Raw genomic sequence first — 22,046 nt, 5'->3', positions numbered from 1 at the left:
AAAGTGACACGAATGCTTCCATATCTACGTGAAAACATTTTCAAAGAAAGTGACTGAAAGGTGCGCTGCAAGAAAACAGTTCTACAGGACGTGCCTACAAACATTATTCAGTAATGAATATCCTACAACTACCGTACCTTTATGAGCTTTAAAAATGCGTAACTGTATCAAATGATTTGGTAGAGAGCCATGAAATATTTCCTTTTTCAGTGTGAATGTTGCTTTTTTTTCCAAACATACTATATGCATACACATTAGTACTATGAATTATGTATTTAGTCTTCACATGACTGATGACTCACCAGGGGCCTGGCAGAGAGCTGAGGGCAAGCCCAGGAAAGGAGGCCGCAGGTGAGGTCCTAAGGCGATGTGAGGCGCAGTTGGAGGGGACAGTAGAGGCGGAGGGTGGGACATGTCTCTGTGGACACAAAAATGAAAAAAAAAGACAACATTTAAGTTTCATTGGACGCTTTAAAATGACTATTAAACTGACAAGAGCAAGGAGGGATGTATGAAAAGAACAGTTTAATAATTCTGTGTTCTCTCTGCTCTCGGTACGTCTCAGCTCGTCCGTGTGTGCGTGCTGCCACACCAATGAATGCGGTGTATTTTTATCAGCGGAGCTCCAGAGGCCCCCGTGTCGCCCCAGTGCCTCATCAGTCTTGTCACGCCGCAGCAAGCGCCGCTGGCCATTGCTGTACCCTGGACTGCAGCCTTTCCTTCCCCTGCCGCCTCACACACACACACACACACACACTCATACACACACACAACTCTGGAGCCACACACATAATGAGGGCTGAATGCACAATGCCAGTGTGTCATGCTCCGACAGCTGGGGCGGCCCCTGCGTCTTGACCGGGGCCACGGGCTGAAGGACCTTCTAATTAACACTCATCCCTCCTCTCGTCTCTCCCTTTTTTTTACGCCCTTCTCCCCGTCTCCCTCCCTCTCTCCCTCTCGCTCTCTAGGCTGCATTGAAGCCGGTGAAAAGATGGAGCGTCCTGCAACCTCCGCTTCTGAAAAGGCCTCTCCATTATTGGCCTCGTCTTTTGTCCTCCTTGAGGGGGGAAAGGCGCCTCTCACCTTTCTCCCTCCGCCTCTTGTTCTGTCTTACCCATCTTTTTTTTCCTCCCTGTTCTTCTCTGCTTCTCTGTGACCTCTTAAAACCTGTCTTGTTCCCTCTTTTCTTTTCCTCCACTTCTATTTCTTTCACCACTATGTATTTTTTGCTCCCCATTTCATCACTCCATATCATCCTGTCTCTTCCTGCCTCTTTCAGTTTTGCACTCTCTTCTTTTTTCACTATAATCCTTTCTCTTCTCTCTCTGTATTTCTCCCTGTTGCCTGCACATCTTCATCGGTACAGCGACAGGTTTTGAAGAAGCGGATAAAAAGCTGTCAGAAGAGTGAAGCATCCTGCACCTTGACCCTTTAAGAGTGTAAGAGTGTGTGAGGCCTCGAGCCTGGAGTGGATGATGATGCTCTTTGCCCGCTCCCTGTCTCAACCCACAGCTGTTTCCAGGGCCTTTCCTGAGCTTCCTACCCTCACTTCTCTTCCCTCTCCTGTCTCTCGTTCCTCGCCTCCTGAGCTGCTGCTATCACACCAATCAGAGCTCAGCTGTGTGTGACTGCCGCCACACAAAAGTGTACAAGAGAAACAAGCTGAGGAAAACAACAAAATCAAAACCAACACTGGGACGCACGCAACCGCAAATATTGTTTTGCAAACGCGTTCAAATTAGCCAGCGCCTGCATGTCTCCTGCCTCACTAAATGGTGAGGGAAGAGGAGGAGGAGGCGGCAGAGGAGGAGAGAGAGAGAGGCGCTGCAAGGAGGGAGGGCACGCATACAAGAGCAGGGAGATGAGATGGAGTGGGGGGTGGGTGGGTAGGGTGAAAACCATTCATCGATCGCCTCCGCCGCTGAAATGTTAATGCTAATCGTATAACCGCTCTCTCCGGCGGTGCCTCGCACTCCAGTGGCAGCTCCAATTAATCTTGGGTGAGGGCTGCGGCGCGTGACCCCGGAGCCGCGAGCCCGGGCCCCGCTAGCCGCTGCTTATGTAATTACACCGCCCAGTGTGTAATCACCTGGCCTAATCCCTCGGGGCTAGCAATTAGCCTTGCGACGCGCAGTTCCACTAGGCTACGCAGAGGCGCCCGCAAAACTCCCATCCACCCCCGCCATGGCTCCCGCATGCCAAACTCTCATCACCCCCCACCCCTCCACCAACACACACTCATGCACACACACACACACACACACACACACACACACAACCCCACCCCCCTTTTCTGATATTCCCTCTCTTTCTTCCCTCTCCTTGCGCCGCCTACCCTTGCCTAGCGTTAGCCCGCAGATGAATAACGGTCAATTAAAGCTGCATGACTGGGGCTGCCAGGCGTCTGCGCCACCATAATTAGGCCTAATCATGGGGAGTGAGAGACACGGAGAGAGAGAGAGAGAAAGAGTGTGTCTGACACTCCCCTCCACTCCCTTCCTCCATCACTCCCTCTCTTCCTCCTTTTATAGGAGGCAATTTTAAGGGAGGAGCGGCAGACATTAGTCGTTTTGCTTTGGGGCTGTGTGTGTGCGTGTGTGTCAGTGTGTGCGTGCACGTCTGTGTGTGTATGTGTGGTTTCTTTTAGGCCTATCTGTGCATTTTGTCAGAAAACCACCAACATGCTATAAAAAGATGAGGCAAAAACGCTCACCTAGTTTTTGCACGAGACTCAAAACAGGCAGATTCACAAATGTAAGGTGGGCTCATAATCACACTCAACTATATCCTCTCTCTCTCTCTCTCTCTCTCTATGTCTCTCTCTCTATGTCTCTGTATGTCTCTCTCGCTCTCTCTCTCTCTCTCTCTCTCTCTCTCTCTCTCTCTCTCTCTCTCTCTCTCTCTCTCTCTCTGTATGTCTCTCTCTCTCTCTCTCTCTCTCTCTCTCTCTGTCTCTGTATGTCTCTCTCTCTCTCTCTTTCTCTCTGTCTCTCTCTCTCTGCCTGCAGTGAGGCCAGAGGCTCCTGGGGAATTCACTGGTGTGTGACGACCTGTCAGAGTGGCGACAGCGGTCCCGTCCCGCAGCAGCCCGGGCGGTGTGTGCGCCTGTAGAAGTGTGTGTGTGTGTGTGTGTGTGTGTGTGTGTGTGTGTGTGTGTGTGTGTGTGTGTATGTGTGTGTGTGTGTGTGTGACAGGGCTGCCCTTAATGACGGGAGCGTGGGGGGATTAGGAGCGCCGCGCGGCCGCCCTCGGCTCCTTCTCCGCAGGAACACATTTACACAGGAAGCTCATTAAAATGGATGAGGCTCCCTCCACGCTCGCTCTCTCTCTCGCCCTCTATCTCGCTCCCTCACTCAACCCCCTCCTCCCGCCCCCCTCTCCTGCTTTATCTCACACTCTCTCGATCTCCTCGCTCCCTATTTTGGTTCATATCTCTCTCTCCGTCACTTCGTCCTCCCGCCATCTCCTCTCTTCTTCTCTTCTGCTTCCTTCTCTTCATTCCCATTTTAAGCCCCCATGTTTTCCACTTCCTCTCTCTCGCTCTTTGCTTTTCTCCATCCCTCCCTTATTTGCCTTGCAGATGCTTGGTGAGCTTAGTGCCATTTAAGGCCAGACAAATGGAGCGCCAGGCTCTAAGCCCATCGAGCGGCCCTAATGATTTGTTTTTAACAATGGGCCCTAATGGGCCCCAGATAATCAATGATGAGGGGTCGATGGAAAGGTGAGCCACGGAGAGAGTTAGAGAGGGGGAGAGCCTCCATCGCACACTCACATTCTCAGCCTCTCTGTTTTTTGCTTTTACTCGCCAATTATCTCGATTTTAATTTTCTCCTCACTTTGCACTCACCCCACTCTCAAGTCTCCTCTTAATTTCCTGCCTCTCTCTTATTCGCAGGTTCTCCATAGTCTATTCAATCAAAAAGTATGTGGACATGACTACCACGTGAGACTGTTTAACATCTCATTCCAAACTTATGGCTAATATTATGTTGCTATAACGGCCTCCACACTTCTGTGAAGGAGCTAGGAACCTGGCTGCAGGGATTTGATCTCATTCATCCCACAAGAGCACAAGGGGCTGGCCTACAGTCCATCCCAGAGGTGCTGGATGGGGTGCAGGGTTTTATAAAAGGCCAGTCAGGTTCATGAGAACTTAGAAGTCCATCTCTTTATTGACCCCGCACAGGGGACGGTTATCATTTTGAAACATGAGGGGGCTTACCTGTTGGAACACACTAATGTCTAAATTGTATTGTTTTAATATGAAGTAAAACAGGCCCAGACCTGAGGTATGTGTCCATTTTTACTTTCTTGGCCTATAATGGACATGGACATGAGTATGTGCAGGTGGACATCACACAGGTTCTGCATCATTCTGTTTCTTCTTTTATTCTCTCATTTGAACAATGGTGCAAGTGATGGAGAGAGCTCTTCAACATATTTTCCTCATTAAGTCCTTTTGTATTCACTCCAAAAAGAAACATATTGAGAGTGAAAGGGTTAAAGAGGAGGAAGGGGGAGGTAGAGGGGGACGGAGTGAGGTAGAGATGGATGGAGGAAGGGAGGGAGAGGCCTAGTTAACTCTCCCCGGTCCTATGTGGCTAATTACTCTGTGTGCTGTCGGAGAACTGCCGCGGCTCACTGACTACATTCACACTGCACTACTGGCCTCTCTCTCCCATTCACACACGCGCGCACGCACACACACACACAAACACACGCACACACACACACACACACACACACACACACACACACAAATTAGCAGACATACTCACACAAACAAACCCAAATTCAATCCGCACAGATGAGCACGCATGCAGACCGCCAGCTTGAGAAATGGAACAAACAAACACACGCGAACAATCAGCGCCCCCTCAAAACACACACACACACACACACAGCAATATATATACACCCCCACAGCCTCCCAAAGCTGCACCACACAGCGCCTGGCCGCTCTGCTTCCTGCTTATATCCCCAGCCCTACCCCTCACCACCCCCTCCTCTGTCTCACACACACACACACACACACAAATCCCCCCCGCCCTCCCTCCCCCCCCGCTGCCGCACCGCCGGCCCATTATCGATCCCCCGCCTCTCTCCGCGCCACATAAATAATCGACAAGCAATTACCCGCCCACTCCCGCTGCCCCCGGCTTTGTTTGGGAGGCGCAGGGGCCAGCGCTGGGGGGAGAGGAGGGAGGAAGAGCCGGGCGATGCAGGCGTGCAGCTCCACAGTGGTAGCCAAGAGGTTATTGGATCCTTAGTTTAACCATGTATATGGAGATGCGCACACACACGCACACACACACACACACACACACACAAACGTGCACTGCGGCACAGTGAAAAAGCCAAATATGAGATCAGATCTTGCTGAGGAAGCTTGGAATCGGTGGAAGAATGAAAAGTGCCGTGGTGTGGTGATGCAAACTGGCAGGTGATTAACTCGACTCTCTCTTCCTGACAGGCTTTTTTTAAACTATCTCAACACAGTATCTTTGTGATTTTATATGTGCTCACATCAACTGGGGCCTAATGCAGTGTGTGTGTGAGGATGTGGGTGTTGGGCCTTTTTAATGATGAATAATGCTGGTATCGTGAGCAGGGCAGGGTACCTCTCAACAGCTAGCTTTGGCCCGGCTAACATAGAGGTTTTTGTTGCATGCTAGCGTGTGTTTTCCGACAGCTTCTCACCTGTCGGTGTAATGTGCATCCCGGTGCTGTGGTAGGCCCTGCTTGCGTCTCTGGCTGGATGAAGAGGAGCTGCCCGCAGAGGGCAGGTGAGCTTCTAAGGCCGCTGGATTCCTCACCGCCGCAGCCAACGCCTCCTGGCGAGCACGCAGCATGTCTAAATAATGAGTGGAGGGGCGAAACAGGGAAAGTAGAGAGGAGGGAGAGAGATGATAAGATAGAGATGACATGACATAGATGATGAAGGATTAATAGTTGAGGCAAAGAAGAAAGAAAAGATGGAGTCAGAGGGGGGAAAGCAGCGAGGAGAGGGGGAGAGAGGGAAGGACAAAAACTAATTCAGTATCCAGATGCTCACATCTATAACAATATATTAACAGAAGCTTTGTATGGAACATTTTACACAGGAAATCCCACAACTATACATCTCACCAGCTTACAGTTGATGTTTACACTCGTGTTTGGAGTGTGTTGTACATGAGCTCCATGTGTGAACATTACAAGTTTTCTGGCCAACAATCACAGGTGAAGTGTACTTAAAAAAGTTGTGTATTGTCCTGTAGTGAAGAATGTGAGGCATAAGTATGTAGATAGCTCGGCTCATTCCACATTAATACTGAAAATGACTGCTGTGCATTTTCTAATCCCCATGTTACACCATATAGACACACACAAGCACATAAACACGCACACACACACTGAACAAGGATAAGCAAAACAGACGTTTTGGCCGAGGTATATGAAATTAGCTCATAGCGCTCAAATCAATCTGTCGCGCTTTGGGACTGAGCTGACCAGTTTCAAACTAAAGTGAAGTGGAAGAGGAAAGATGAAAGACGACGGTGCGTAACGATGTTTTCTCAACAAATACTGACCAGTGTGATTCGGTGCGAGCGAGCAAAAAGCGGCTTCGCACATTGGGCAAAGAGTGGTTTCTTAGCCCTCCACACCTCCGCCACCATCACGACTTCTCCCTTTATCTCTGCCCGCCCTCTCTCTCCACCTTCTGCCCTCTACCGCTCGCCTCATTCCACCTCTTTCGCCGCTCATCCCCTCTCTCTCTCCCTCCGCCAGCAACCCCGGTTGTCTCTCACCCTTGCAGGAGAAGAGGCCTCATCATTATCAGCCAGGCCAGGCCACACCAGGAGACATGGCTTCTAATGAGAGAAAAACCATCCTGCTCTCTCTCTCCTCCCTCTCTCTGCCTCAATCTATCCATTCTCTCTCACTGCTCTTCCCCCACCCTCACCCTCCACCCCCTCCCCCTCTTTTTTAATTAGACAGATCCCTCGGGAGCTAGGGGCCATTTCCGCCGCCGGTACGGGTGTGACGTGTGTTTGTGTGAGTCTGTGTGATTTAGTTGCTTGCATGTGTGCCTGACTGTGTGTGTGTGTGTGTGTGTGTGTGTGTGTGTGTCAGTGTGTGTGAGTGTGTGTTGTGTGCACGTGTGTGTGTGTGCTAAAGCAGTTGAGCGGGCGCCGGGTTGGGGGGGTGAAGCGACAGATATTAATGCGGCCTAGCTCCGGTGTATCGATCTGTTTGCTGCGCCAGGCCGCAGGGGACTCGGCTGGCGGCAGACAAGGGTGTGTGTGTGTGTGTGTGTGTGTGTGTGTGTGTATTGGGGGTTGTGAAAGATAAGGGAGGGATCAGAGGGAACTGGAGCCCCATTGCACACACAGACACACACACACACACACACACACACACACACACACACACACACAGTCTGCTATGCATGGTGCAGAGGTGACAGGGTGGAAGAGTTGACCTCTGTGAGTTTCCTGTTGTCAAAATCCCACCTCACCAATTATTTTGTGTATGACTGTGTGAGTTAAAGGGGGACTACAGCATTTAGTATAAAGTTTGGGGACTTCCAAGCAACAGATTTTAAAAAGAACAGTCAAAATCGATGTTGCACAGATATTCTGACTATATCGCGGCCAAAATATGAAACAAAGAAGAGACGCTGACTGTAGGCTACAGACCTTAGTGAGGGTCAAGCTCTAAAAACACTGGAACCTACATTTCCCATAATGCAACTCAACGAGCTCCTCTGAGAGCCTTGTCTTTGAGTTTTTGCAACAGTTTCCAAGGCTGAATAATATCGTTAAATTAACTTTGGCCAGTAAAAGTACTGACATTATGTAACCAAAGTCAACAAGCTGAACCCCACTGACCTCAGCCACGAACCAAACTTTGTGAACATTTCTCGTAAATTAAAGACTTTCACATTTTATGAATTCATTTCACAGTTGAATTTTATTTTCTTGAGTCTATTTTTCATTATATTCAGTTTATTTTAGTCTAAAAACTTAAAAATGAGGCTTAAGAATCCAAGATGCGAGTTTTCAATGGCAGTTAGGTGCCCTGACTTTGACATGTACCATCTCTTGAGTGCCTCTTGGAACCAAGACAATACAAGCTGGATAAAACTGTCGAAATTCAAATGGATTTTGATAATTTATCTGTCTAGCGTTTCTCCTCTTATTCCATTCTCTTTTTATCCATGTTTGTAAAGCTTCAATCCAACACTGGCTCCATATTTTGTTCTCTCTCCCCCCGGCTCTCTCTAATTCTCTTTCATGTGAACTAAAGAAGAGCAGGGTCACCTGGGGCTCTACCCTCCAGTGTGTTTGTGTGTGTGTGTGTGTGTGCGTGTGTGTGTGTGTGTAAAGCAAGTACTCAGAATTTCCCTCTTGAAAACTCTCCGTGTTGCAGCTGCTGGAACACAAGGGGAGAGTCCCTCCTACTCCAAATTGGGTGTCCTAATTGAGGACACACAAACACATCTTCCCTTTTGCACAAGTTATTTTGGGAGGTCCCAGTTTACTGCTCGGACCCATCCCGCTTATCCCTCTTTTGTGCCATTCCATTTTTCTCCCCGCCATCATTCCGCGAGTTGGGCCTAAATCCCCTCGGTTAAGCCGTTTTTTTCTCAACGTGAGAATGCAGAGGAGCGCAGCACTGATACGGCTTGGCCGGCCTCGTGATGGATTTGGTGGACTGGCAGGTACACAAAAGCCGACATCCATCCGCCCAAGCGCACCGTACACCAGAAAATTAAGTATCTTTTCAGGAAAGAGGTATTCAGCCAGTATCATAGGCTTAGCCAGCAGTAAATATGTGGTGAGTTTGTCAAACTGAATGTCTTTACTTTGACCAATCACAGAGTTTTTAGCCTCTTTGGGATGATGATGATGATGATGATATAATAAAGGGATGTTGTCTACAGCTTCATGTTTCAAATCAGACTAAAGTGCAGGAGACGGAAAAGCACACCCCTCCCTTCACTTTCATCTGGATCTCTCCCCCCACCCCTCTTTTTCTTTTCTCTCTCCCTCATTCTCCTTTCATCATATGAAGAGGGAGGGAAAGCCCTCCTGGCCATTTCGACAACCCCACCACCCCATCCACCTCCACCCCCCCCTCCCCCTACTCTTCTTTTGCCCATCAGGTCCAGAGAGAACCTCTCAAACAATACCTCGCACCTACACACACACACACACACACACACACACACACACACACACACACACACAGGGTTCCTCCTCACCCCTGCCTCTTTCACGCACACACACTTTAATTTTCGGTGCCCTACACTTCAAACACATGAAAGGATGCTCTGCGGGGACCAAGGCTAAAGGGAAAGTTGGAGGTGGGGGTAAGGAAAAGGAGGAGGAGGAGGATGAGGAGGGGGTATAAAAGCAGTGCTTGAGATGGAGATGTATAGGAGAGATGGTGGTGGAGGGAGGGAGGCGGGGGTCACAGGAGGGAGACAGGGTCAATGTCAAGGGGCTTTCGCTGAAGCGAATCACATCGGCTTCTCTGCAGACAAAACAGCCACCCCCGCACCCCTGTCCCTCCAACGAGACTGTTTGTGTCTGAAAGTGTCAGTTTCTTCACAAGCTCAAACTGTTAATTGGAGATTTGGAGGATGTGGTGGAGGAGGTGGTGTTAAAATAAGTTTTCTACATAAACTTGTGAGCAGTCGGCAGGATAGATGCAGGGAGTTGCCAGGTGCGGAAGAAAAGGAATATTAGCCACACCAAAGGCTTGGCTGTCAGGGAGCGCTGGCAAAGCCTGTGATGCCCGCAGCTCATCATCCGCTTAGAGGATCTGACGACGCGCCCAACCCAACAGTGGACATGAACACACACACACACACACACACACACACACGTCACTATAAAGAAATCTTACAGAGAAGCTGTGTTTTAAAGTGTGTGTGACCTGAGCATCATTAATATACTTGTATGTTTTGTTTCTTGATTTCTCGCCCCAGAAGAAGTTATTTATTCCCTCGTCGCTGTTTCCTCTCCCCTCAGGTTTTTTTTTTATTCCTATTCCTGGTTTCTCTTTACCTCCTCCTCTTCTTCTCCTGCACATAGAGAGCTTTTAAAGTGCGGCTTGGAAGAAGAATGCACGTGTGCGGAATAAAGGATAGTGTGGAAACTATCAAACGATTTGGAATGTGGAAGCGAGTGCGTCTGTGTTGCGCCAGAGCGTCTGCCTCATACCAAGCAAGGCTTCTGGGAAAGGAAGCCAGCGATCAGACTGCACCCTGGGCCATAAAACCCCCACAATGCACTGCCTCTTGCTTCTAACTCCACTAAGACACGGGGAAAAGGCAATTAAAGCCTTTACAGGCTTCGCCCCCTAGATTTGCAGCCAGCAATTAAAAATCATTACTAATCAAATAAAAATAAAAGTAGCTCAAACTACAATTCGGCCGGGGCATCGATCGGATTTATGCTACTGTGAAAGAGCTCATAAAGACTGGTGAGACTTAATGTTACATTCTGTACAAAAATGTGAGAAAAAGGTTAACATTCAATGGCAGGCACAGTGAAATGAATAAAAAGCCCACTTATAAAAGCCAAACGAGGCAACTTTTCTCATTTTCCCTTTTCCCTATCAAACTACAATTCTCTTAAGCTAAAACCAGTAAATTTTATGTGTCTGTAGAAACTGAGAAAATCTGGGAGGTTTCCAGGCTGTCGGGAGATTTAGAGGGCTGGCAGGCAGCCAATGAGAGCTCCCGGATCAATCGTGGCGTTGATGCATGCGACGGCTTGCTGGTGTTGTTAACAACGGAGAGCCTTGGTGGTCAGAAATCACCCTGAGTGACACTTTGACACGGGGTGGGCAAGCACGGCAAATAGAAATGTCAGCCGTCTCCATGGCTCGGGTTTTACAATGGCAGCAGCGTGGCACACCTTAACATGGTACTCTGAGCACAGCACTACACTCTGGGGTTACAAAGTAGCGCTGCATCTCGGCAAGTTAGTGACAGGTGATGGAAGAGGGTTTTTAAAAAAAAAAAAAATTTATATAGAAGCTGGTGAAGTGCTTCCAAAGGAAACTTTTTCTTAAGCTTCTTCAAACTAACTCTAAAGTAACTTCAAAACAAAGAAAGAAAAATAAAGGAAAAGTGCTTCTAGATCTTTCATGAGTCAATTCTTAGTGCTAGAGTAGGAAACCTTATCCTGAATGTAAAAATCAACTGTGGTGTCACATGAAAAATCTGAGTGCAGTGCAGATATTTGAGAGCCAATACGATGACAGGGAGGATGATGATGGACTCACCGTGGCCCTGCAGACCCATGCTGCTCGCCAGCTGGTAGAGCCGTTGCTGCTGCTCCTCGTAGGACCCTTGCTCGCTGAGCGCTGACATCATGCGCCTGTAGTGCTCCTCAGGGCTCATGTGGCCGTGGCTGCCACCTGCCTCCACTACCGGGCTCTGGGAGTTCTCTGGAGAGAGAAGACACTTAAATTACGACCAATCAGAGACTGTCAATATCCAACTAATCAGGCGATAAAATCTAAAACGCTAGTAGGCTTCCATCTTGCTCTTACTTTTGAACACTCAACTATCCTTCTAGCAGATTAAACAACTACTTCACGTTTTCATCCACATTCATTTCCGAGTTAGTCATAATTGTGAGGAATTTGCCTCATGCACAGAGTTGTATCAATTCCACTAGACATCACAGCCAGAGGTCAGAGATTTGGAAAAGTTGTAGTCCAAACATCCAAAAATCCCATTTCAGTCCAACTCACTGTTTCTCAGGAGGCAGTTCGCATATTTTCATGCGAGTGATTTTGAGCAATCTGAGGTATCAACAGGTTTGTTTGTTTTTTGGCACATTCTGTGATTTTGGCTGATGTGACAGGTGTATTTTTAGGAGTATTACTCATGCAGTTCTTGTCACTGTAAGCACAGAGCAAAGAATTACCCTGAATTCCGTTTACACACCTTCCATCTTGCACATTTGTGTTGATTACTGCACTCAGGCTTCCTCAAATATCAGCCAGGAAACATGCTTATGCACGGATCATTCATAAAGAAAAACAGCGCTGATGAACGGGAAACCTCTCTGGATGAGGCATGCATTGTTAATGGTCTGAGCCTGACCCTAGCACGAACTCTGTTGGATTGTCGTACTCTACAGTATTTGGATTTGTTATTGATACAGAAAACAACCCAAAAGACTTTAAAAACAAGGCTCAGCTTCTTCCACTGTATGTGTGTGTGCATGTAGTGCTGCTGTGCTGTGTTTAAGCTGTTGTGAAGATGATGTGGTGTATGATATCTATCTAGCTGTCAGTCCCCACACTTAATCTCTCTCTCTGACCTCCCTCCTCCCTCTCTCTGTCAATAGTAACATGATCTAAGGTAAGGGCGGTGGGGGGATACGGGAGGTGGTTAGGGAGTTAGAAGAGGGAGAAAGAGGATGAGGAGGAGGAGGTGGAGGAGGGAGAAGCAGAAGAAAGCAGGGGTTATTTTTACCACCCTCCTTCTTATTGAAACCTGAGCCTGGCCCCGGGCAGGCGAGCAGGAGTGGCGCTGAGGAGCGGAGGTGGAGGTGGTGGGGGAGGAAGCAAGCACGCAGGCATCGCTGTCTCCACCACCGAGCTCCAGCTAATCCACCCAAGGTCCTCAAGTGTTTGTGTGTGTGTGTGTGTGTGGTGTGTGCACACGCAACTAGTCTGTGCCTGTCTAAAGTTTTGCTGCTCTCTAAACACAGCGGGGGGTGCCGACTTTGCACACAGAAAGAAAAACAGACATCATTTACGCAGCGGCATCCAATCTCTCTGGCTCCATCCAAACACTACCCCCTCTCTCTCTCTCAATCTACTTCCCCACCTGCATTAGTCATTAAAGGATAGTGTCTGTCGCCAAACTTGGACACAAGAAGATGTAACACGCATATAGAAACACACATGCAGCTGCAGAGTTTGGGTTTGGGTGTGGACAGAGCTCAAGGTTAAGACACAGGATTGGTGGGGGGTGGGGGGGTGTTGAAATGGTTTAAATGCACTTCTCTGAACAGCAGGCTGCATTCTCTCTCTCTCTCTCTCTCTCACACACACACACACACACACACACACACACACGTCTTATCTTATCTGTCTCCTGTATGCAAATACACAGCAAAGGAAGAATATAAACAAGGCGTATACGGCGGTTGTTTGCTTTAAAATCCAAAAACCTAACCGCACACAAGACCACAAAGTTGAAATAAAAACACACGAGCCCCCATTTGCCTTAAAAGGAAGCCCAGTCTGAGTACACAAACAGACACAGATAAACACACACTCATAAACACACACATTCACGAAAAAACCCATGCATCTTTCAGAAGCCGAGATGTGTCTCAGTAAGACTTTAATGGCCAGGAATGAGTACTGAGAGCGAGGCTCCAGGCGGGGCTGCTGTATGTCAAAGGTCACCCAGAGGGCAAAGATCAACAGCAGGCTCCTGCTGAGCCCAACAATCAATCTGACGTCCAAACACACTCACACGCTCTCACCTATCTATTTTTTAACCACCATAAAAGAACATTTCTCTCATGAGCTATTCGATATTGTATGTGTATGCCTGCATGTTGTTCAGGCTGGAAGTGCGGCGAGCTGCCCTTGGTTTTTGTGGTTCTGCCTGCTGTATAATGCATCAGTCAGGAAGTCTTCCTCAGGAGCCCAGAGGGACGAGCCCGGCGGCTGAGCTGGCTCCACGCCGGGCGCCCGGTTTCACGCCCCACGAAGGAGATATGAATAATAGAGGATGGCGACCAGATTGCAGCACTACAGAGAAAGGTGTGCCTTCTCAAGGTCCATTATTTATGCTGTTTTGTCATATAGAGAGCAGATGTATCAATAAAGTGTCTCTATTAGGACTTATAATTGTATTATTCTATTTACAGGGTAATTACAGGGTCTTTTCTAAGATATTATATCACCCAAATATTATATTACTGTATAAGTTTGGAGGAACGTAGAGATGACAACCAGCCATGCTCTCTAGTAACCCAGTGACATGTGCATGTGTACATGTATAGAAAAGTTGCTGCAGTGTTAAAAAAAATATCATTTCTAAATGTTTTAAGCACCACAGATTCTCAATTTTGATGCTTCAAATATCCATCTCAGTGGAATCGCACAGACAAAACTAAAGGCTCAATTAGCTTACGGATATGAACAAACAGAGCAGTACCTCTGGTAGTTGTAGGGGGCAGTGTAGCCAAAAGTTCAAGCAAGACACAACCACATGACGGAACTTTTTGAGGAAAGGTTATGTGAGTTGGTGAGAAGTTTTAAACATCTGTATGATTTAACTTCGGAGACAAACACTACAGAACCGTTGGGAGGAGTTTGGAAGGTGGTGAGAAAAAAACAGAGGTAAATGCAAGACTGATTTTACTCTAGTGGCTGTATGGCTTAACAATTAGGCAGTGACTGTTATATAATTGAATCGTACATATCTATTTTCGCACCTAAAGGAAGCATAAATGAGCCTTAAAACTGTTGTAATAGTGCCGTACCATAAGTGGTTCGATGTTTTCAGAAACTGGATTCTTTTACGGACTTAAGCGAGTTGGTGTATGTGTTTGTAACTGTAAATATATAGAGAGAGGAATGGGTTAATAGAAAGATGTCATGGAAGTGTGTCAAGTCTGTTAGAAAGTGAGACTGTGTGTGTGTGTGTGTGTGTGTGTGTGTGTGTGCCTGCGTGTGCCTATTGCCTCACTAACCCAAACACACTGAGCACCATCAGCTCAACCAATAACACCTCATTTCTCCCTCTTTACTATCCGCAGCAGTTCACTCATCCTGTCTTCTTTCCCATATTCTTACTTCCGTATCCTCTCAGAAAAAACCCCCGTCCAAACAAATCACAACACACTCGTACCCTGCGTTTTCTTACCTTTGGGGGATACGCTACGTGACTTCTTGCTGTCAGAGGGACACTCGCTGCTGCTGTTGGGAGAGAAGCTTCTCCTCTTGCCTAGAAGGTCATCTGTAAACACAGAGAGCCAGAGAGAGAGTTAGTAGTTGGTAAAAAAGACCAAAGTAAAAGCTCTGATATTGACGCTCTGCTCCACGTCTACCTGTGTACATGGCGGCTGCTTCAGAAATGCAGAGTTAGGAGAGAGGGAGCGAGAAAAAGGAGCCAAGGAGAAAAAAAGTGATAGGTGGAGAGAAAGAGAGAAACGGAGCGAGTGAAGGAAGCCACGGGCGTCTGGAGATGTGCCTGTTCTGTCAGAAATGAGAGGGGGCCTGCACCGCCATGGATGACAGATCTGCACGGCTCAGTCACGTGTGTGTGTGTGTTTGTGTGTGTGTGTGTGTGTGTGTGTGTGTGTGTTTGAGGCCTGTGTCTCACTGTGTCTCCTCAAACGTCTCTTTCCAACAGTCTGTCCTCAAGTGTTATCACTGTTCTTCCTCTCTCTCTCTCTCTCTCTCTTCTTTCTTCTCTTTTTCCAGATGTTTGCACACAAGCCTCTGACTGAACTTAAGAGCATAAGAGCCTCTCAGCTGCTTGAGGTATCCCTCTCAGCCTACATTATGTCTATATCATATGGTTATTTTTAGTTTTTGTACCTCCACAACAGCCACTCCCCCCTCTCTGTTGTTGCTGTCCTCCCCTCATAAACACACTTCTGATCTTCTTGTGTCTCCATCTGCTTCCTCCTCTTCCTCCTCTCCTCTAGCTGCGTCTGAAACCTCCTCCCATCAGGAGTTCTCTGTATCTCCTCCCATTAACACCCTCCTCTTCTTCCCCTGTCCCCCCCCCCCCCCACCACCACCACCAAAGAGGAGCATCTAGTGTACAATTACAGCACCCCCTACTGCCTCCACCTCCTCTCCTCCCCTCTCATCCCTCTCTTCCTTCCCGCCCAATCGCCTCACCTCCCCCCCTCAAACACACCTCAAATCAATACGAGCCTAATCAAGAGAGGGAGGGGATGCCGAGCACATCGCACGCAGCGCCGGCAGGAAGGAAAAAGCCGTTTGTCATTGCTCTCTCTCTCTCTCTATTTCTATCTCCGCTTTTTCTTGGGCTCCATTTCTGCCAAGCCACAGCAGCAACTGCTTCCCTTCTTTCTCTTTCTTCCCGCTTTCTCTCTCTCTCTCTCTCACTTTCTCGTTGCGTATTTTTAGGGATGAGGGGGTGGGGGGTGGGGTGGCGTTGTTTTTTACCTTCCCTCAAGGAGAATGGTTCCTCTCTCCCTCTGTCTCTCTTTTTCAACAAAGCAATTTTTCATCATTTGCACAGCATGTGTAAACAGAACAGGGAGTACGGAAAAAAAAAAAAAAAAACACCGTAATTTCATCGCAATACCCGGGCAAACAACATTTGCCGATTTCTGTCATGTGTCCACTCCTGATATTGTTGTTACCTTGGCTACTGGCAGACAGTCATCAACGGAGGAGCGAAGCTGGAGCGGAGCCTGACCTTTAACCCTTAACCTATCACCCAAACTTATGTTCTTTCTTCTCTATAACAAGACACAGATAGACGGGGAGGGGGAAAGAGACAGAGAAGAGGTTTAGAGGGGACTCAGAGGATTTTGTTGGGCTGCTGGTGGAGCCATAGTGTTGATGAGAGGGCGAGCGAGCAAACGAGAAAGGGAGAGAGACAGAGAGGGAGGAGGTTCACTAATGATCCGGTGTTTGATGTTGCCTCTCAGGTCCTGAGGAGATCCACTCCCTGTGCCATCCTGAAGAGACGGTGAGGGGAGGAGGTGAACGCTAATGGACACACACACAGTAAATGTCTTTCACAATTTCTACTTCTTCTGTCCCCTTTCTCATTCTGTTTTTCTTCTTGTTTTTTCAAATCATATTCAGTGCATTTCTTTCAGTGAAAAGGTCTCCGTCTATCCTATTAGTAAAATATTAACAAAGAGATAGAGCACCCCCATTAGTTAAACCCCCTCTCCTCCCAAACACGCCCAAACCCAGAGCCTCTCATGATCAAACACACACACACACACACACACACTCAAGTCGTCTCTTGAACCGACCTCACTCAAGACACTGCGTCTCCTGAGCGAGTGCCCGAGGGCCCGAGATTTGAGGGCGGAAAGCTTTTAAAGCCAATTAAATGGGGCTTCTTAGAGCACCGGCGCTCCCTTTTAATGCCCAACCCTGAGCTCTTGCTAGCGTCTATGCTAACCCTTTTACTCCCACTAACACCGCTTACAGTCAAGTTTGCTACCCGGGGCATTTCCCTATCACCTGATTGTTAATATGGCTGAAGAATTAGTGGTTATGGAGCCAAGAGTTTTATTTCAGCTGCAAGGCTGTGATTTAAAGCATCAAAAGAATGTGGTAATTAAGTGCAAAAAGCATTAGGAGCTATGATATAGCTCTCTTTGCTATTTCTGGTCTACATGCCAACTTTTTTCTCAGAAGTCGACCTAAACACACAAGCCTCAGCTTCAGTTCCTCCTTGCTAGTTAACCTCCTCCCAATCTGCCGTTCCTCCCGCTGAGAGAGAAGAGGGATGAAAACCGTTGGACAGACCGAGACAGAGGAAACAGCAGGACCTAAACCTCTTCGCTTTCATGTGACACCACCAGGGCGAACCATCAGGCAGGGGGAGCATTCCTCTTTCTTTCTTTCCCACTCTCTGATTTCCTCTCCTCCCTCAAACTTTAGTCGTCTTCCTCTCCTCTCTCCATCCCATGGAGCGCGGTGACAGCTCAGACAGCCAGACTCCTTAATTCCTCTCTTACTCCGTTAATCTGTCATCTTTATCAGGCCGGGGAGGGGGGAGGGGGGCTGTGCGGAGAGAAGGAGGGGGGGAGTGACAGGCGGGGACGCGGGGTGGGCCGCCAGCCGCAGCCCCCCGATCAATCTCCACATTACAGCTGACAGAATGGTGCTAATAACTTATTGATCCCCCCTCCGTGCGCCGGGGCCTCCGCCGGCCCTGAAAGCCCTGCCATTGATTGGCTTACAGGCCGATGCAGCTGGGAGAGGAAAGGGGGATGAGGGTGGGTGATGGAGATGGGGAGAGAGGTGCCGAGCCTCACGCTGTGGGGAGGATGCGCCACTGCCGTCAAGTGAGTGTTTGTCGCGTTTTATGTCTTTTCAACAGGAAGAGAGACATTAAAGGAAAAGTTCATCCAAAAATGTAACTTCAGTCATTATCTACCCACCACCATGCAAATGGAAAGTGGAGTGCCATAGACCACCAATCATTTCTAGAGCTGTTTCTGGAGGCCAAGAGACCCCAAATTCATTTGAAATGACATTATTTAGACATTTTTTTAAGATGAAATTTTCACTGTAGCTGCTGTGCTAAAAGCATTAGCACTCACCCCATCTGAGTTGAGTACATTAGCTCGACCACACGTAGAGGATGTAAATAACATCGTCTCAAATACATTTTCGATCTTGGGGCTTCCAGAGACTTGGATTATGCTAGACAAGCTCTATGGAACCATTTCTTATTTTTACGTTTTATAACTATTCTCTGTCGATTTCAGTGTTTTGCTGTGAAGGGCTGAGTAGATAATAACTGAATTTTTCCATTTTGGGTAGACTTATCCTTTAAGAAAGATGAAGTGAACGCTTGTTTCTATAAACTCAATGTCAGTTGAACTGGCTGCATGGCACAAATTAAACCTCTCAGTGATTATATGAACCGTATGTCTGGCCTGAAAATAACCATTATGAACATTATGAAGTCTTTCTGATGGGAAATTTAAAGTATATCTATATTTTTAATCACGTGGTATCCGCTGCCATTTTTTAATGTGCTGCTTTCTTTGTCTAATCATTCCGGGTCCGTCATCCCAGCTCTCATCTGTCTTCTTCTGCTTCTAGTGGATTTTGATAGGCAACAGTTTTAAAAGCATCATTAAATTGTTTTGGTAAAATTCTGTCTAATTTACATTCTCCCATTCAATTTCAGTGAAGCAGTGAGTATGCCATGATCTATATCCGTATCCATAATCGGAATTGGCAGAGCTGAACCGGAGGTGGGTGGTGCTTAAACTAAAAGCGAGTGGGACCAATCGGAAGTTGTTATATGAATTTGATTTAGATCAACGTTTTTGAACATAAGACAAAGAGAACTATTTACAGAACAAGTTTTTATGAACTTGAATGAATAAACTTCAGTCAGCTGAGGACTTTCCTATATCACAAGAGCAGATATTAACACATTTCAGCCAACTTAGACGATTCTCAAACACGTGAAAAGAAAATTATCTGTACAGGACACTCGTTTGAGCAGAGTACTCGCAAAACACAAGTTACTGTTTCTTAAACGCACAAATGAGACTTGCGACTTGTTATTCATCAGTGAATTTCATCTCTTGACAGAAGCATTAGCATGCCTTAATGAACACTAACCCTGAGAAACCATTCTGTTATAGCAGCACAATTACATTCCTATTAAGCAGTGGGAAATTTTCAAATATTTACTGCCCACATTTCCTATTTTGCCTCTGTATGACACAGCTAATATCCAGGAATCCTGGAGTGTTTACTTTTGTTTAATATCGCCTTTCTATGCTGATCATGTAATAACTGGCTGGTAATACTTTAAAAGCAATCCTCACTCACAATCAGTCTGAAAAAAAGGTCTTGCACAAACACGCTGGGCTGTAGATTCACACGCAAGCAAACATCTAAAACCAGGCATTTAAAACCCCACACGGAAAGGTGTGCACGCTCAAAAACACACACAAAAATGTGCTCAAGCCCCAAACCACTGATGCAACCCCCCCAACCACACACACAGACACACACACACACACCGACAGGCTGTAACTGCCTCTGGGAGTCTGAGTGCAGGGAGCAGAGGAGAGAGGGAGTGTGGCAGTCCAAAAACACCTTATCTGCCTGTTTGAGTCTCCGGTCTGACCGCAGAGCCACGGTTTACAGTCTCCACAGGCAGCCAGACTCTCAGCGTCGGCGCCCCTGCTCCCTCCCTCCCTCCTTCCCGCCTCCCTCCCCCCTTCCCGCCTCCCTCCCCTGCGCCTCTCATAGAGCCTCCGAATAGCCAGCGGCTGGGGAGAGAGAGAGCGAATGAGGGAGGGAGTGGAGAGGAGAAGGAGGGAGGCAGCCCTCCTGTCTGTCCCTCAGATTTAATTAACGGCCCACTCCGGCGCAGAGACGACCCGGCAAGCCTGCTTCCCTTTCCTCCTGACCCACACACACACAAACACACGCAGCCATCCGCCGCCATAGCTGCCGCCTGCCCTCCCCTGATACCAACACCGCACTCATTCATCTCTCTTTCCTCTGTCTCTCCATTTCCAAATGTTTCTTCCATCACCGCAGCTCTGTCTCCGTCTCTCTCTGGCAGACTTTTCCTTCTTTTCCTTTCTCTTTCTCTCCATCCACAGCTCATTGATAGACGTTTTTGGAGGATAAGTCAAATAAGGGGGGTTGACTGACAGAACAGAGTAAACACAATACAGAAGACAGCGAGCTGCGTTTGCCGTCTCCTTCATCTCAAAGTCAAATAATCCACTGCTCTAAAGCTTCAGACACCCACCTATATATTTGTACGCAAATTTGAACCCGTGTTGATTCTGCGTGGGCACGCATCTGTATAACTATGTGTCATTTGTGTGTAATTGTGTGTTTGTGTGTGTCTAATTTCACTGGCAGACAGAATTAGAGCCGGTGGCTGATCCGATTGGACTTGTTTACAGACACAGAGCGAGCCGCCCTGTTAATTCTCCCCTTAATGGTCAAACGGACAGATTTTAAGGGTCTTGGACCCCCTGTGGCTTAGGCCACACTGTGCTCACACCTCCTCCTCCATCAACCCCACCCATCTCTATCCCCTTGTGTCCTTCTACATTAGGATAACTACTCAGGGCTCTGATTTCTCCATTAAGTTTAGCGGCTGATTAGGCCGGTATTTGGGTGGAAATCCGTCCCAAACCGGGGTTTTAAGACACTGGCTGGGATGGCTGTTGAGCAGTCTAATACCCTCTGCCTCCCACCCGCCCTGCCTGATATAACAGGCACCGTATGGACAATTAATCTGGCAGACAGAGGAGAGAAGCACACAGAGAGAGGATGCGGAGGTGTCTGGCCTGGGCTGATTATGGCACTGGCTGTGCCTCTGGCTCATGGTGTAAGAAGAGACAGGGTCAAACCCCGGGCAAAGGTGCTGCCTTCACTGACAAATAAGCAAATTATTCTTTAATTAGGCGTAAATGTATTGTATTTAATTCAGAATGTTTTGTCAGGATCAAAATCTTGGGCAAACTTTTTTCCTGTTGGTAAAAGTCAGCACAGATCTTAAAAATAAAAGTATCTGAACTATACTATTAAATTCTACGTTGATAACAATGACTACAAATGATAGCAAACTGACTTCCATAAGGGAGAGTATTGAAAAAAGATGTCCAGACAAATATTTTGATGAGGAATAAATAATATAAGGGCCTGCAACAAGACTGACACATTTTGTAAAATCAGTGGAGATGAGACAAAATTTCAAGTTTGTCCACAAAACTCATGACCTAAGTGTCACTCATACATCAGATCAAAATGGTAATAAAAGTACTGAAAATATCAAATAAATACTCTGTGATAATATCATAATGTGTTGATGATGTAAAGTTTGTTCAGGCTGCTGGCGCGGCATTCTAGCCTTTAATCATACCTCGTTAGGATACAGTACATTACACAAAATTATGTCTAAAAATAGGCCCAAATAACCCAGAGACATCCAATCCTGTAGGCTGATTGCTGAATAGTGATACCCACAGAGGCTGTTTTATAACCATATGTCTTTGATGGCTGCACAATATCCCCATACAAGCTACTTGACAAATAGCTGTGATTAAATGCTGTCTGTGTTCTGTCTGTAAGCTGCAAGAAAAAGCTCTTAGCACACACACACACACACACACACACACACACACACACACACACCATGGTTCCTCACATGCTCACATGAAACTGGATTAATGGCAAACAAAGCTATTTATTCAGAGGTAATTTAAAACAGGGGGTTTAACAAAAAAGAAAAAATCCTGGAGTGTGGCAGAGAGTGTGGGAAGAACATTAAGTAATCAACTTGA

At 47.3% G+C, this 22,046-nt stretch overlaps 1 protein-coding gene across 4 annotated transcripts in view; it reads right to left on the bottom strand.

Moving 5' to 3' along the window:
* Positions 1-22,046, bottom strand: part of samd11 (sterile alpha motif domain containing 11) — a 52,402-nt gene that overhangs the window by 5,576 nt on the left and 24,780 nt on the right. For all 4 annotated transcript variants that reach the window (XM_030422084.1, XM_030422085.1, XM_030422087.1 and 1 more), the window contains exons 5-8: positions 14,906-14,998; positions 11,287-11,451; positions 5,704-5,857; positions 303-418 (exon numbers count right to left, since the gene is read on the bottom strand). In XM_030422084.1, coding sequence (XP_030277944.1) covers positions 303-418; positions 5,704-5,857; positions 11,287-11,451; positions 14,906-14,998 — 528 coding nt within the window. The remainder of the gene's footprint in view (positions 1-302; positions 419-5,703; positions 5,858-11,286; positions 11,452-14,905; positions 14,999-22,046) is intronic.

Source organism: Sparus aurata, chromosome 7, assembly GCF_900880675.1.
Source record: "Sparus aurata chromosome 7, fSpaAur1.1, whole genome shotgun sequence".
Classification (NCBI taxonomy): domain Eukaryota; kingdom Metazoa; phylum Chordata; class Actinopteri; order Spariformes; family Sparidae; genus Sparus; species Sparus aurata.
This window is presented reverse-complemented; position numbering and strand designations above follow the sequence as displayed.